The sequence below is a fragment of the Suricata suricatta genome, chromosome 8 (assembly GCF_006229205.1).
Source record: "Suricata suricatta isolate VVHF042 chromosome 8, meerkat_22Aug2017_6uvM2_HiC, whole genome shotgun sequence".
Lineage (NCBI taxonomy): Eukaryota > Metazoa > Chordata > Mammalia > Carnivora > Herpestidae > Suricata > Suricata suricatta.
In genome coordinates, this window is record NC_043707.1 from 51,417,003 (window position 1) to 51,433,695 (window position 16,693).

The 16,693-nt window shown below is 51.6% G+C and overlaps 1 protein-coding gene across 4 annotated transcripts in view; it reads right to left on the reverse strand.

The window, feature by feature from the left end:
- The window catches only part of SLC6A17 (solute carrier family 6 member 17), a 49,304-nt gene that overhangs the window by 26,967 nt on the left and 5,644 nt on the right, over nt 1-16,693 (reverse strand). Inside the window, exons 2-3 of one of the 4 annotated variants that reach the window (XM_029948837.1) lie at nt 12,209-12,247; nt 4,336-4,711 (exon numbers count right to left, since the gene is read on the reverse strand). In XM_029948837.1, coding sequence (XP_029804697.1) covers nt 4,336-4,624 — 289 coding nt within the window. In that variant the 5' untranslated portion in view covers nt 4,625-4,711; nt 12,209-12,247. Of the gene's footprint in view, nt 1-4,335; nt 4,712-12,204; nt 12,248-16,693 lie in introns of those variants that run through there. The other 3 variants (XM_029948835.1, XM_029948838.1, XM_029948834.1) reach the window with 3 other exon arrangements.

Sequence of the window (16,693 nt, forward strand, 5' to 3'; positions counted from 1 at the left end):
ATACTCTCAGGAATCCACACGTCAAATCACAAATAGGCACAGTCTCACGTCCTGACGTACTCTGTGCATACCTGTTCATACCCCCTCCCACCCACAGGGAAGTGGATCCTGCTCATTCTCCTCCACCCCAGGCCCTGCCCTCCCCGCATCTGAAGCAGATGCTGACATAGCAGACGGGAAGCTCCAGGGAGAGAGGGTCCGACCAGCATCACCATTAATCTATAGCTAATTGGGGAGAACGAGAGAGAAATTACCAGTTCAGAAAAGCATAGCAGAGAGGATCATGATGGATAGATACAATGGATCTTGATAAAGATTCTGGATGATAAATTAAACTCACTGTCCCTGGCCCACTGCAGACACGATCTCAATTCCAAGTGACAGGGCATTTAGCAGGAGAATTAAAATCATGTCTGGACACAGACGAGTGAGCTCTGTTGAGAGATGTGTCAGCAACCTAGTCCTATTAGCGATGCTGTTGGACAGCCCACCAGTGGCATGGTGGCCACTCAGCACTCCCAGACCAGCTGGAAGCCTCCAAAGACCCCCAGCCACACTGCTCTGGGTCCCATAACATGACATCCCACATGTGTCTGTGCTGCCAATGAACCCAGGGAATCAGGCATCTCCTGGGCACAAGACCAGCAGTGATGGTCAGCTGTGGATTGCAGGCCTGCCCTGTGCTAGGCATGCGCAGTGAGGGGGTAGTTAAGTGAAAGAAGGCACAGAAACTATCCCAGGAGAGCTCACAATCTGGAAGGCAAGACCCTCAGGTTCACACGAGCAATGTCAGCCAATGTGTATACACACACACACATACACACACACACACACACAGACAAGTCTCACCGAGTCAACGGAGCACATGCATGCTGAGGGAGGGTCAGGGTCCCACGGAACTCATCAGGAATCCCCCAGGGGCGGTAACCACCACACCACACAACAGCATCTACTTCATTAAATACACACATGCACACACTCACACGCACACATAAATTTTGCATGTCACTAAACAGTGGCCCCCGACCCTGGTGCTTGAAGGGTGGGCTCGAAGGACCGCTGGTTCTGTCTCCCGGTCTGGGGTTCTGGGAAATGAAAGAGGAGAGAAGTGACATGCAGAAAAGCAAAGGGACACAGCCTCACTAGTGTATTTCACCCACATATCCTTGGGCAGGGGAAGACGTACAGAAAGATGGGTTTCAGGGTTCCGAAGAGAAGGCTGACATCTCCTGTGAGGGCTTCTCTCCTCTCCCCCAAAGAACCAGGGAAGACCTGTGCCGACCAAAGAGCGGCCCTCCAGCAGACAGCGGTCACTCGCCACCCGGCCGGTCACCTCCATCAGGCCCAGGGCACTTGGCTGCAATTCTCCTCATCATGCCACGACCTAGCCACACACAGCGCTCGGGGGCTGGGGGCTGGGGGAGAATTACGGGTCAGGCAGAGGCACTTATCAACCTTTGCCGAGTTCATTTGGAAATGCTCCCTCGACCACCTTAGAAAATACAACCTGGAGACACAACTGGGTTGATCTCCTTTGATGTTTTGGTGACTTTCAGGAATTTCAGGTCCTCAGTCTGAACAGCCAGGAGCGCTGTTCAGGGTGTAAGGAAGTTTCACAGAATGTGGGTTGTGAGATCTCTGAGGCCTCCGGGATCTCTGTTGTCTCTGCCTTGGTCTATACTGTAGGTCTTGCTTCTGGCAAACCCTGAGGTTATTTCTGGGATTTCAAAGACCACCTTGGACTCAGCCTATTGAGATGCATACTATGTAGGGCTGAGATCTGGACCCTGGGGCCAATCCCCCTGGGCTTGAATCTTGGCTCCCCACACCTCATACTAGCTGTGGGACTCTGGACCAATTGCTGGATCCCTCGACGCCACTGTTTAGTCATCTACCTAAAACAGGAAAATAACATTAGGTAGAACCACATGAAACTGCTCAGCTCTGACCATGTTTGTCTTATAACAATGGCCATTTCACATGTTTCAACTCTATCCCTGTGCCACAGGGCTGTTGCAAGAATTAAGTGACTTACTCACCCCTAGTAAGCACCTGATGAACATTTGCCTCTTTTTCATAGAAATAAACAGGAAAAAAAAAAAGGCAAACTACGAGGACACAGAATAAAGAAACAGCATCTAGTAGAGCTAGGCAGAGTCCCCAAACTCCCACGCAGATTCAAGCAAAGACTTACTATAAAACCCGCAGAATACTGGAGAATTAAAGGAAGAGCTAGAAAGGGACTCTAGGAATCAGAGAGGACGGAAGAATGAAGACAGGAACGAGTCACGGGGAGCTCAAAATCCTGAGAGTTAACAACGCTCTTCTTGCAAGGGTTGATTGAGGTGTCTGGTGCCGTGGCGATTGGCTGGCGGCCCCAGGAACTGGCCAGCTTTGGCAAGCCCACTGCCCTGGGCCTGCGTGTGGAGGGGAGGCGCCCAGGCAGAGCTGATCATCCAAGCCACAAAAGAGGAGGTTAGAGATTCCCAGCTGGCGTCCCCAGATGCGATATGTTTTCTGAAGTCACTGTGGACGCCTCTTCTCCGCATCTCTCAGCAATAAGAATACCACACAACGGGGCGCCTGGGTGGCTCAGTCGGTTAAGCCCCCGACTTCGGCTCAGGTCAGATCTCACATTCGTGGGTTCGAGCCCCGCATTAGACTCTGGGCTGACAGCTAGCTCAGAGCCTGGAGCCTGTTTCTGGTTCTATGTCTCCTTCTCTCTCTGCCCCTCCCCCTCTCATGCTCTGTCTCTCTCTGTATCAAAAATAAATAAAACATTAAAAAAAATTAAAAAAAAAAAGAATACCACAAGTTGATATTTGTATCTTTCCTTTGGGCTGGTCTTAGCTCAGTGACCTGAGTCTGGCCATGCTGTGTAGACTAAAAGCTCCAATCAGCAGCTATTTATTGATATATTGGAGGTGGGAAGGGTGGCGGGGAGACCTTTCAAAGCATGGAGAGCATTTGGTGAAGAAATGGTGCTATAGCAGCAAGATAAAAGCTCTGGCCTCAGGTACCCCGGCTCGAGTGCGCATTCTCACGCCCCACCCTTCAACAGAAATTGGCAAGGAGAAGTCTCCAGCCAGACTTGGCCTCTGGACGAGAGAGTGTTCTAGAGAGGAGGGAGTGTCTGTGAATGGAGCTGCATCTCTGGGAGAGGCTACGTGGCCAGAGTCCCATGGAGCAGAGAGAAAAGGAGTCAGGTTAGAATGCTTGCAGAGCTGTGCTCCCCCCCCCCCCCCCCCCCCCCCCCGCCATCGCCATCAGGTGGAGTGTGGCAGTCCCAGGCCACAGGGACTAAGAGGCACAAGGGCTCTCTCGGCTGGCTCAAGTCCCTTTCCCAGGACCAGATGTCTGAGCTTGTAAATGTCCTTGTTTTCAGCCTGTTAGGTTTTTCTGTGTTTATTTTCTGTTAGTTTTCCCTTGGTTTCAAAACAAATTACCTTTGAAACATTCCAGCCTGCCTCAGAGGGGCTGGAGGACAGGGCCTGGGGGGCTGCTACCCCCCTCCCCCGACACCCCACCGCCGGGTGGCAAGAAGTGGATAGTAGAAGGGATTTGATTCCAGGGGCAAGATCCTCTAGGTGGATGAAAACTCGGGGGGGGGGGTGTGCGGTGCGAGGCCCTCTCCTATCTGGGAGGTGGCAGGTATGCTCAGACTCTGGTGGCCAAGCTGTCCTGGTTCAAATCCTTACTTTATCACTAGCTGTGTGACCTTGAGCAAGGTATCCAACCTCTCTGTGTCTCAGTTTTGCAGTCTCTACCATGAGGATAATAACTACTTCCTCTCCCAGGGTGGAGGGGGTTCAATGGCTGAAGGCCATCAAATGTCAGCAGTTTCATGCATTTCAGCCTAATATCCAGTAAGTGTTAAGCAGTGATCGGCACCTGCGAAGCCTTTCATTCTCATGGCCAGCAGCTACTCTTTACTATGCGTCGGATAACAGTGTCACGCATTCTACACGAAAAACTCGTTTAATCCTCCCAACTCTGCTGTGAGGCAGGATCTACTATTATTCCCATTTTACAGATGAAGAACAGAGAGGCACAGAGAGATCAAGCAGCTTGCACAGGGCCACAATGCCAACCGACTGCCCTGGACTTTGTGCCCATGCAGCCCCGGGCCAGAGCCCACTTTCTTATTTCCATCGTGCCTGACAGCCTCTTGGTAGCTATTAAGCATTAGCTATTTCTGGGGAGCCTTCCTCTGGGAGCCTGAGCTCCACCCTACAAGAGCTCCAATTCTGCATCAGCAAAGGGGCGTTCCTTTTCAGCCCTCAGCCCAACCCATCTGCAAGGCCCCCCCCTGGGGTGGGCAGGGCTGCCTCTTACCGCCTCCGTTTTTCTGACACAGGTAGGGGAACCTCCAGATGTTGCCCAGGCCCACGGAGAACCCAATCTGGGCCAGGATGTACTGCAGCTTGCTGTTCCAGGCCGGCCGGTCCTCTGCGTCCAGCTCCTCCTCCGCTGCTGCCTTCTGCTTGCCGCCTGCCTCACCTGCCACGTTCAGGACGCTCTGCTTGTAGTCCACCGGCTCCTCGAGGGCCAGCAGGTCGGCCACCGACTCTGTGACATGCTCACTGCTGTGCTCGCGCTGGGTCACCTTGCTGTTCTTCGGCATCGGTGCCGCCCGGGCCACGCAGCCCTGCTCCCCAGCACTCAGAGAAGGTGGGACTCGGCTGTCGTCAGCTCCTTCTCATCCAGGGACCTGGGAGACCGGGTGAGCAGGAGAGGAGCAGCTGACCACACCAGAGAGGTGGGGAGCACAAGCGGACCCAGATCGGCCATCACACCGGGGCATACGATGGGAGGTTGGGCAGTGAGTGGCCTGGGACAGGGACCTTGCCTTCCTCCCCATCAGAGAGTACCCACCAACGCGCTCAAAGTCTGCAGACTCAATTTCCCCACAGGCCCTGCTTGAGCATCACCAAAAGGTAAACCTAGTGGCGTAGATGAGGCCAAAGCAGACACCAAACTCAAATAAAGAGCCTTCTGTGATGGCACTGTCCCCTCCCATAACTGTATATCCTGAAGTGTTTAAGACCCTTCGGAGGCCCCCACAGCCCTCTCCCCCCAGGTGGTGCAGATCTGTGGCCATGTCCCTGCCCTCCTGAGCTCTATGCAGCCAATCCATCTGGCAGACCCCAGGGAAACCGGTGTCTGCCTTCTCTAGGGTCTTTCTATCCAAAATACAGTTCCTGGCCAGCTTGTTAGAAATGCAGAGGGCACCTGGGCAGCTCTGACTCTTGGTTTCAGTCCAGATTGTGATGTCCAGCCCCATGTTGGACTCTGTGCTGACAGTGTGGAACCCGCTTAGGATTCTCTCTCCCTCTCCCTCTTTCTCTGCCTCTCCCCTGCTCAAGCTCTCTCTCTGTCTCTCTCTCTGTCTTTGTCTCTCTCTCTCTCTCTCAAAAATGAATAAATTAGGGGCACCTGGGTGGCTCAGTCGGTTGAGGGACCAACTTTGGCTCAGGTCATGATCTCGCAGTTTGTGAGTTCGAGCCCCGCGTCGGGCTCTGTGCTGATAGTTTGGAGCCTGGAGCCTGTTTGGATTCTGTGTGTGACTCTCTCTCTGCCCCTCCCCTGCTCATGCTTTGTCTCTCTGTCTCTCAAAATTTAAATAAACATTTAAAAAAATTTTAATGAATAAATTAAAACATAAAAAAAAGAAAAGAAATGCAGACTGCCAGGCCCACCCCCAGACCTACCAAACCATTCTCTGTATTTTTACAGAACCCTTAGGTGATTTAAAGGGATATTAATGCTTGCAAAGCAAAAAAAGAAAAAACAAAATAAAACAATAAAACATAAAGAAAACAAAAAACCCAAAACGTTAGAGCTCTCAGCACAGGGACCCTGAACACCAGTCCCATGTCCAGCCCTTCATTGCCCAGGCAGGAGCGCTGACCAGGTTTTGCTAAGGATTCTGGCACCACAGCCCTAGAGGTGTTTGCTAATGCCAACAAATGCTGGGTCATTGCTCAGCACTGACATTATCTGAGGGCCACTGCAGCCAAGAGCCAGTCCTCCATCCTCCAGTGACAGTTTTACAGCAGATAATGTCTGCACGATGCGGGCGGGGGAGGCAAACCCTCCCCTGCTTCTGCCATCCCTCATCCATCTCTCCTGCTTTCCTTTAAAGAAATAAAGCACCAAGGAAATGAGCCCTTTGAAGGATATCAACACGCTGCTGTGTTTCAAAGCACCTCCTCGTTAAGGGGAGGTTGGAGGATTTAAAATTAAACACACACACAGCCTGGCCTGCAGTTGCCCTGCATCTTTCTAGGGATGTAAATTACCCAGCTCGGCAATCACTTTACTGAGGAAGGGAGCCTCTGGAAGTCTGTCCGCCTCGTCTGCGCCATTGGAACAGTGACAGGCAATGGCACTGTGCACCAGAAGCTTGACCCAGACCCCCTGGCCGCCTCCAGGAAAGACCCAAACTTCAAGGGGCCCTGGCCAACTGGAGCCTGTCACAGGTATAGTGAAGCCAGGCCTCCTGGCAGATGGGGACTGTCCATGCTGGTCTGTGTGGTTAGTCAGTCCTCCCTGGGCCAGGCCTTGGACCACAGCAGCAGGTGACATCTCCCTTCTTTCCTCATCCAAGGGAAGCCTTGAGTCTGTAATGACCACCCCTTCCCCTTTAGGAACCGCCAAGATCTTGGGCTTTGGAGAGACTGAGACAGAACCTGCCTGCCAAAAAGAGCTCAGAATTCCCTGTAAGAAACCCAGCTCTCTGTTGGGACTCCACATCACATTGGGTCAGCCAAGCATTCCACTGCATCCTGGAGAGAGTGTGTGTCTGGGGACCTTTCAGCCCTGCATCTCCTGCCCACACCACATAAGGGAATGGTGGCCCTAGGAGTTATGCAATGGGGAGGGCTTTGTTCTCGCCTGGGCTGAGGGGATGAACCCTTTCCCTTTCCCTTTCCCTGGTCAGCAGATCCTGGTGCCCAGGGCACTCAAATGGAAAAAGCCTACGGCATATGCGATGGCTGTTTGTCTGGCTACCCCATCTCCCATAAAGCTTAAACAAGAGTTTCTTTTTAAAGTTTACTTATTTACTTTGAAAGAGAAAGAGAGAGAGAGAGAGAGAGAGAGAGAGAGAGAGAGAGAACGAGCACTGGAGAGGGCCAGAGAGAGAGAGAGAGAGAGAGAGAGAGAGCGAGCACTGGAGAGGGCCAGAGAAAGGAAGAATCCCAAGCAGGCTCCACACTGCCAGCATGGAGCTTGATGTGGGGCCTAAACTCACAAACCGTGAGATTGTGACCTGACCTGAAATCCAGAGTCGGGGATGCTTAACCTACGGAGCCACCCAGGTGCCCCTGAAACAAGAGTTTTTAATTAAAAACTAGAACTGGAGGCAGGTGGCCGGGGGCATCTGGGTGGCTCCGTAGGTTATGCATCTGACTCCGGATTTCGGCTCAGGTCATGATCTCCTGGTTTGTGAGTCTGAGCCCCACATGGGGCTCTCTGCTGTCAACACAGAGCCTGCTTCAGATCTTCTGTCCCTCTTTCTCTCTCTTTCTCTCTCCCTCTCTCTCTCTCGACTTGCTGTCTCTCTCTCAAAAATAAACATTAAAAAAAAAAAAACCAGAGCTGGGGAGAAGGGTTGGGGTCCATCTGGAGGCTGCGGTTCCCAGGTGCCAGCTCAGAGCCTGTCTCCAGGGACCCACCTGCAGTGGGATTTGATGGGAACAGTCTGCAGTGCATTAAGTATGATTATACTGCTCCTCATCCCATCACTGGAGAAAACCAAAGGGGATTCCCGCAAGTCTGCAGAATTTATCCTGATGCTGACCAACTAGGGAGCAAGCTTTCCCATAAATAGCCCGGAGACTGGCAGCTCTCATCACCAACAGCAGAAAGGGCTGCAGGAAGGAAGAGCATCACTTAGACTAGGAGGATTCAAGGACAAAACTAGCACCTTCTGGTAAAGCCACGGCAGTGTCAGGGAGACCACAGGTAAAATGGGAGTGTCTTCCTTCTTCCCAAGATACGTGTGAGCATCCTGCATCACAGGATGGGGGCCCGGAGGCCTCCTGTGCCTTCAGGTTTGCAGGATGGAAAGTGCAAATTTCCAAGTGGAGGCACAGGGCTGGGCTGCAATCGTGACTGGAACCTTCTGTGCACGGGAGCACGCTCAGGTGACAAGAATGTCTGACACTTAGAATATTAAAGCTCGAGGGGCCCTAGCAATATTCTCATTTTATGTGTGAGGACACTGAGGCCCAGAAAGGAAGCCAATTGCCCAGAGCCACTGGGTCAAACTCAGCAGGGGAGTGGGAAACGGGATGAAGACAATGGGGGTGAGGGCCGGGGCTTTGCAATCAGACAGACCTGTGTTTGAGGTCTCCCATTTCATTCATTCATTCCCTCACTCACTTGATGTCCATTTGCCAGGTCCCTTCTCTGTACCACACTCTGTTCTAGGTTTCGGGGACAGAGCAGCAAACAAAACAAGCAAAGTGTTTCCCTTTGTGGGGTTTGTTTCCCCGTGGAAGGGACAGATACTAAGGAAAGAAACAAACACACAATGGCCAGCGGTGATACAAGGTATAAAGAGAAATAACATAGTGGGGGGGGCAGCGTTGCAAACTGAAGGGCTGCTATTTTATGGTCCAGGAAGACATCCCTGAGGAGGGCATATGTGAGCAGTGGCACTCAAAAAATGGATGTCACATGAGTGAATGAATGCATGAATACACGGGAACGCTCAACTGCTGGCCTGTGGTCAAAGTCCCTGCCCTCCACCACCACAGCCTGACAGAGGTGGGCAGCCACTTTGCTTTAATTATGCAGGCGTCAGGCCTCTCAGGGGTGAAAAGTCCTCTCATAATGACAGCTGTCCCTTCGAAGAGAGGGCTGCCCTGGGGACTCAGTGAGCAGACACATCCAAAGGGCCCAGCACAGGGTCTGGCCCCAGGAAGGACCCTGCTCCTGGAAAGTCTTGCATTGTTTGCTGTTTTTATTTTTTATTTAAAAATATGTAAGCCCCCTATTTATATTTAGTCACATAAATGCCAAAAGCAAGAGTGAGTTTGTGGCAGAAGTGGGGTGGGGGTGGAGAGAAGCATTTTCCAGCACCACCAACTCAGAAATGTCCGTTTTTGTTAGCCAGAGTTGGCACCACCCTGAGGCTGTGAGGGCAGCACCCTACAAGGCCCAGCCCCCCACCTTACCTGGTGCCAAAGGGAAGCAGGTAAAAGCCAAGTGTTAGGTCTAAAGATCAGCAACATTATTACTAATAAAAACCGTGGCCTCATAGTAAAGTCTAGCAATATTATTAGTCACACTGTGGCTCATATGTGTAATAGTTTGAAACCATGTACAAGCATTGTTTACTCAGTCTCCCAGCCACACTGCTCAGAAGCCAGAGGGCGGGGGTTCGAATCCCAGCTCAATGCTGGCCCATTGCCTGGCCTCGAGGTTTTCTCAAGGCCCCCGAGCTCCACTTCCTCGAAGAAGGACGGCAGTGCCCGCCTCGCAATGTCATGGAGAGAGCAGGTCGGACGGGTCTCAGAACGGTGCAGGAGCCCAGCATGCGCTCACCAACGTCACCTCTCCTTGTCATCTCCCTGGATTCACAGTCAGTCCAGGGAAGCGGGTGGCTTGAAACGACTCTCCTTTCCCACAGCCCCCAGTTCCCTAGAAGCCCCTGGGCTGGTGAAAGGTGAGCTTGCAGACCAGGGCATGGGAACCCAGGGTGTACACAGTCAACAACCCCACCGCATTGCCTGAGACGAGCACCAGGGTCAGAGAAGGACCCCGGAGGGGCGGATTCCTCTCTACCCCTGACTTTACAGGCCTCAGAACGAGCAGTGATCCAGGCATCAGGAGGCCAGCTAGGTGCTTGTCACCACCAACCACCAACCAATGGTGCAAGCTGGCACCATTGCCTTGATCTCTCTAGGCCTCGGTTTCCTAGTGTGTAAAATGGGTTGGTTTCCATGACCTCTGAGGCCCCTCCCAGCTCCGTGTATATCCGGGGGAGGCCCTCCTGCCCATGGGTGTGAGCAAGGCATGACCTGCCCCAGGTTCTTGGCCTGTGCTCCGCCGGGCTGTGGTGGGGATGCTGTGACAGCCAGCCAAGCCATACTGGAATTTTGCCCCTGTAGGAGCTGAGGTAAGGCTGTAAAACTGCTTGCGAGAAGCGTGTCAGATGATGGAGGTCTGAGGTGCAGAGAGGGCCGCCTCAATTACTCATAGCACAATGAATGTGGTGGCAGTGGGGGGCTCAAGAGTCGAGAAAGCCCTTGGGGCCAGACCTGTCACTTAGCAACAGATGCAGCCTACAGCTCAGAAGCACGTGTGAGAAAAGCAGCGCCGAGAGAGTGAACTGTGAATCTCCTTAAAAAGAAAAAAAAATTGTGCGACCAGGAGGCAGACAGGTAAAAATATCCCCCGCTGGAGGGCTGACGGCTCCACAACTTTGAAGCTTGGCACTCTGCCATCACCTCAGGGGTGAGGGGAGGCCGCTCTCCCAGTGACTGGGGCTGGGCCCAGCCCCTCCACTCTGAGCATCGGAGGTGGTGCCTTCTGGAACTCTGCGTCCAGCCAGCCCCCTGAGCACCGGCCTTGGGGTCAGCGTCTCTGTTGTTTGGGAGGGTTGTACCCGATAGTCCGAGGACGAACTCCAGGGAATCACTTCTTTTCCAAGCCAAACTCCCAGGGGGGCGGTGTGGTGAGCCTACCATCTTCGGGAAAGCAGGCAGCAGAGGTGACAGACCCCCCCCCACCCCAGGGCCTGCTTCCCTGAGCCCCCAAGGGGAGCACCATATTTTGCCACTGTTGGATCTCGTGGCTCTGGGGACAGTCCTGCACATTCTTCAATGCAAACCCCTACAACGGAGGGCCGGGAAGAGCCCCCAGGAGCGGGGAGCAGTGGGAGAGCACCCAGGGGCCCCAGCCATAAAGCTAGGGTCCAACTCAAGGCTAATTGGTGGTGAGAAGGAAGCAAGGTCAGGTCTCTGTCTCTCAGACAACTTGACAGTTTCCTGATTTCCATGTGACAAGAAGTTGTGGCCCAAACAATTCACCTAATTACCTCAGAGCCTCTGGGCTTCGACTGAGCCCAAAGCAGGTCGGACTATTATCAGAGACACAAACTGTCCTACAAATTATTTTTAATTGTTTTATTGAAACCCTGGCAGTCAGCTGGCACAAACAGCTCCTGACAGGCCTTGGCCGCCCACCTGATGTCTGCTCTACTCGGGTTTTCTCGGCCAGCACCATTCTGGACCTCTCCCTCCCTCCCCTTCCCTGCGGACGCCACAGAGCCCCGTGAGTATGTTTGAACCCCTCCTCTCTCCCACCCTTCATGCTCTGCTTCAGATCTTTCTCAGTTAGATGCTTGCAGCAGGCTCGCCATCCTCTGGGCCTTCAGAGGCAGCTTCCTGAAATACCGTTACCCCGCGCCCACTGCAGAGAGGCCACGGCTCTTGCCAGAGACATTAGCCACTTCTCCATTCCCCAGCCTCAGCTGCCACTTCGTTGCCTGGCCCCTTTGCATCAAGCCCTCCCCGGCATCTGCCTACTGTAGCGTCCCTCGAAGGGACCACACTTCTTCCCATTTTACAGATGAAGAAGTAGAGGCTCAGAGGGGTTGTAATTTCATCTAATGACCTTGAAGGTGCAGTTCGAGATCCACTTGCCTCTGTGGCATGTCCTATGATGCTCTAAGTGTGAATTAAGCTCCTTTCTTTCCCCTTCTCAGCCCACAACTTGTAATAGTCTTCCACGCTTTTACCATTTGGCTTTCTAGCATAGCTCCTTGTGCACATCCCTGATTCATCCTCCAAACAGGGAGCTCCCTGAAGGCAGGAACCAAAGTGTATCCAGCTTTGCATCCACCTGCTACTGCCCCCAGCCCAGCCCTGCCTGGCACACCCCGGGTAAGACAGGACACTTACAGAGAGGCTCCAGGGTCCCTGCCTCCCCACCCTCCAAGAGCAACCTGCTTCCTATGTTGAAATCCTAACCACTGCCTTCACCTTTGAAATAGCAGCAAGGGCAAACAGCTGACGCACTTGACTGAGTCACATTTAAACCTACTAGATGTCTGCATGCCCCAGCCACAGGAGGTGGGGGAAGGTGGGGTATGAATGGAGTGCCCCAGCAGCCCATGTGGGGAGGACCCCAGGACTTGGGAGCCAGCTTTCTGTTCCGTAATCATCTGTAACAATAGGGAACTGTGCTTACCTACCAACAGCATCTGGTCACCAGATAGCCATCCATCTGGTTTCTATTGAAAGAGAAAGAAAAGTTTCTTGGGAAGTCAAATAAACAGAACGGTAATTTCTGACTCCATTTCACAGATCTGTTGGCTTTGTGTTTTGGTCTCCCATCTCTATCTCGAATAATAGCACCTTTGGTTCTGCAAGACGAAATCCTCACGTATTACTATCATATGCACTCAGTGAATGTGCTCTGAAGGACATGAATGAGTGCATGAATGATGGGTACATTTTGAATTCCCCCAAGTTTCCAGAGCCTGACATAATTTTATCAGCTTCAAAACTTTCTTATTTTCTGGAGCAATATTCTGATCCCCAAAATACATGAGGCCCCCAAAGACGCCCCACATGGCAGTTTAAAGCAAAGGTAAGCTAAGAAGCATGGCCGTCATTTGCTGACTTTTTGTCTCTTCTAAAGGATCCACTATTTGTGCCTCACTTTCTCGCTTTGTAGACAGGGTCTGCCTTCACCTTAGAGAGGTACACCCTGGACGGGCACCGTCTCGGCTCGAGTGTCTCACGAGGCTTGGGGGACCATTCCAAACAGCAGCTCGGGCGGAGAAGCCAGTAGAACCTTCTGTGGCCTGTCTCACCTTCCTGTTACATTTGCCGCGCGTGTTCTCTGCAGTTGGTATTTTGTTTTCTTAGTTAAGGAGGAAGGGAAGCAGGAAAAGGGGCAGATGGTCCAGAGGGGGAGGAACTGGCACTGGAAAATGTGGGTGGGGCTAGTGCAAACACAATCTTTTGGTTCAGTCTTACCATTTCGTGTGAGGGGGGAAGGCGTGCCTCGTCGGTGTGGAAGCAAGAGTTGTGCCCTGACCAACCTGCAGATGCATTAACCTTGTGCCAGAACCTAGGTGCTAAGGGAACTTCTGAAGGCGGTGGGGGGTGTCATAATCAACAACAACAAAACAACAACAATACGTGCATACTTGAGGGCTGGCTCTGTAGCAGCCGCTGTGTGGAGCAGCCATTATCTCCTTAAAGCCTGTCCAAAACCATATGAGGTTGGCACCACACTCATTCCTATTTTACAGATGAAGAGGTAAGGCTCAGAGGGATTACTTGCTAATTTCACTGAACTGCAGACCCTTTGATGCCGGCACTTTCTTGAACTTACCAGAGAGGGTCAATGGAAGGCTTACCAACCAGGTCACCACTGTCCCTGACCACTGGTGTACACTTGCCACTGATCATACATGTGTCTTGAATTGAAGATGTGACAGTGTACCAAAAAATGCATCTTGGAACTGATGAGGTAAGGTCCATAGGCACAAGTCAAAAACCAGAGTTCCTGGGTCCACACCAGCACAATGTGACTCTGGGGTCTGACTCTAAACCCCAACACTACCGCAGAGATGGGAGGCCTGGTTTGAGTCCTGCTGCCACTTACTAGCTGTGAGTCTTCAGGGAAGTACACAACCCCTCATGGTCTTGGCTTCTGGACCTGAAAAGACGGAGAAGAAGGCCCCAATCTCACCCCAAAGGTGAGGGCCTCTTTGTCATGAGGACAAGATGAGATAATGCAGATGACATACCATGAACCGGCCCCAGCCACCCCTTCATGTGAGCATTCTGGGGAAATGGGTGTGGCCAAGTCTAGGGGCACAGTTGCCCCCTGTCCTGCAGGGCCCTGGTGCCAGAGTGTGACAAGCACATGGGTGGCCGAGGACACGGGGGGGGTTGAGGGGGTGCTGATGCTCCAGCTGACTTCCCATTTCCTTTACTTCCTTCGACCAATATTTACTGAACACCAACTATGCGTCAGGCCCTGTTCTAGCACAGCAGGGACCAGAGCAAGCAATGCCCCTTCCCCATGGGATTCATATTCTAAGATAAAGTGACAAATAAAAATTAGATACGGAGCACCTGGGTGGCTCAGTCGGTTAAACATCCTGCTCTTGGTTTTGGCTCAGGTCATGATCTCATGGTTTCGTGGGTTCAAGCCCTGTGTTGGGCTCTGCACTGGCAGCATGGAGCCTGCTTGAGACACACATACACACTCTCTCTCTCTCTTTCTCTGCCCCTCCCCCACTCGCTCACACCTGCGCACACACTCTATCTCTGCCTCTCCCCTGCTCTCTCTCTCTCTCTCTCTCTCTCAGGATGAAGAAATAAACTTAAAAACAATCAGACAAATATATAATTAGTACCATATGTATAGACATATATCTATAGTATATATAATGATATCACATAAATATGCAATATTGAATGTGAGGGGATGGAGTGAGGCAGGAGTGTTAACAATATAGAGAGGTTAGGAGGGCACACTCTGATAAAGACCTGATGGAGTGTAAGAATAGGCCGTGTGAGTATCCTGAGAAAGCATTTAAGACAGAGGGAATAGGAAGTGCAAAGGCCCTGAGACAGCCTGCTTTGGGAGTACAAGGATTAGAAAGAAGGGCCTGGGCCTAGAGCATCCCAAGCAAGGGAAGGATGGGAAGTGCTGACAGGATAGCTAGATTCCAGAGCGGGCAGGACTTGCAGGTCATGCAAAGGACTGGGTTTCCTTTCAAGGCTAACAGGGAGCTGTTTCAAGTTTTCAAGTAGGAGAGTGATGTGACTCGACTGTTTTTAAGAAGCTGACTGTAGGACAAGTGAAGAAACAGGGAGGGTGAGTAAGATGTGATGACGACCTGAGCTGGGGTGGTGGGTGAGGTTTAGGTTTTAAAGAGAGAGGGAAACATAGACCCCCAGAGTGCTGAAGAGAATGCCAGGTCCCAGACAGGTAGATAGCCTGTGAAACTACTCCAACTTGGAAAAACACAAAAGGCTTAAAAAATCATACGTTAAAATAAAATTCCATGAGTGAAAACATCACTACCTTCTTTCCTCATTCATGGGAGGCCCATGATGGTAACTGATGGGTCCTCACAGGATCTGCCCAAATTCTCTGACCTGGATTTTCTTTTCTTTTGGTTTAAAAAAAATTTTTTTAACATTTATTCATTATAAAGCAGAGAGAGACAGAGTGTGAGTGGGGTAGGGGAAAAGAGAGAGGGAAATACAGAATGTGAAACACAGGCTCCAGACTCTGAGTTGTCAGCACACAGCCCAATGTGGGGCTTGAACCCATGAACTGTGAGATCATGACCTGAACCAAAGTTGGACGCTCAACCAACTAAGCCACCTAGGGGCTCCTGACCTGGATTTTCTTTTCTTCTTCTTTTTTTTAATGTTTTTTTATTTATTTTTGAGAGACAGAGAGACAATGGAAGTAGAGGAGGGTCAGAGAGAGAGGGAGATACAGAATCTGAAGTAGGCTCCAGGCTCTGAGCTAGCTGTCAGCACAGAGCCCGACACGGGGCTCGAACCCATGAACAGTGAGATCATGACCCGAGCAGAAGCCAGATGCCTAACCAACTGAGCCACCCAGACCTGGATTTTCTTAAAGCCACTACTTTGTCTTGTCTCAGAAAGAGACAGAGGGAGCCAAGGGTGTCCAATTACCTGAGTTACCCACCAGCCTGCTGAAGAGCACTTGAAGGAATAGTGATCAGAAACCCTTAATTACAGTCCCAACATGATGTCTCTTTCCTGGGAATGAGAAGTGCTTGTGGCTTTTTCTTCACCAGCCCTCAGTGCAACTTTCTGGAGAGATGAGCAGGACAGTGCTCCTACTGGGAACAGGTCACAGGACAGCTGATTGCAGTGAAGGGTGCAAGTAGTTTTGAAGACCTGCTATGCCTACATGTTATTTATCCCCCCAACAACTTGGGATAAACATGTAATTCTCATTTTACAGACAAATAAGCCCAGGCTAAGGGAAGAAAACTATCAGGTACAAGATTACCCTGCCATGAAGTGAAAGAGTGGAGATTTAAATTGTTGGCCCCCAAACTCTGTAGCCCATTTTCTTTCTGATATTCTAGTACTTTCCAATCTTTTGTATGTCGTGACACATGGAAAAGAGAACACTGATATGGCACACTGGGGTAAGTGGCCATAGCACCTAGGTCATTCCAGACAATGCCAAGGAATGGACGCATCAATATATCTGGGCTTCACACTACCCATCTGAGCACTGGTTAGGAAGTTTTCCAGTGTACCATGTCACAGTGCTGTGATATACCCGAATCTCATTCAGCAAGTCAACAGTTAGGTGAGTCCATCTACCACCCTTTCTCCCTGAGGTTAGGAGCTTCTTCATTTGGCCAGGTCCTTTCCCAAAGCCAATGCCACAATGCAAGTTGGGGAACTGGGTAAGGAGATTCCTTCCAGCTTCTCTAAAGGATTCCCCAAATCACTAGCAAGCAGGTCGGCTCAGAGGTGGGCCAGGACCGTGGACAGCGCCCGCCAGGCCATTCAGGGAGCCAGTGCTGGGTTGCACCTGCTCTCCTTCCCTTCCAGTCCCCCGGGGAAGAGGAGGTCCTCATCCTCACTGAATGGTCACCTGGCAGCACCTGATGGAGCCACTCCAGCAGGTGACTGTTCACATCCCTTGAAAGGTA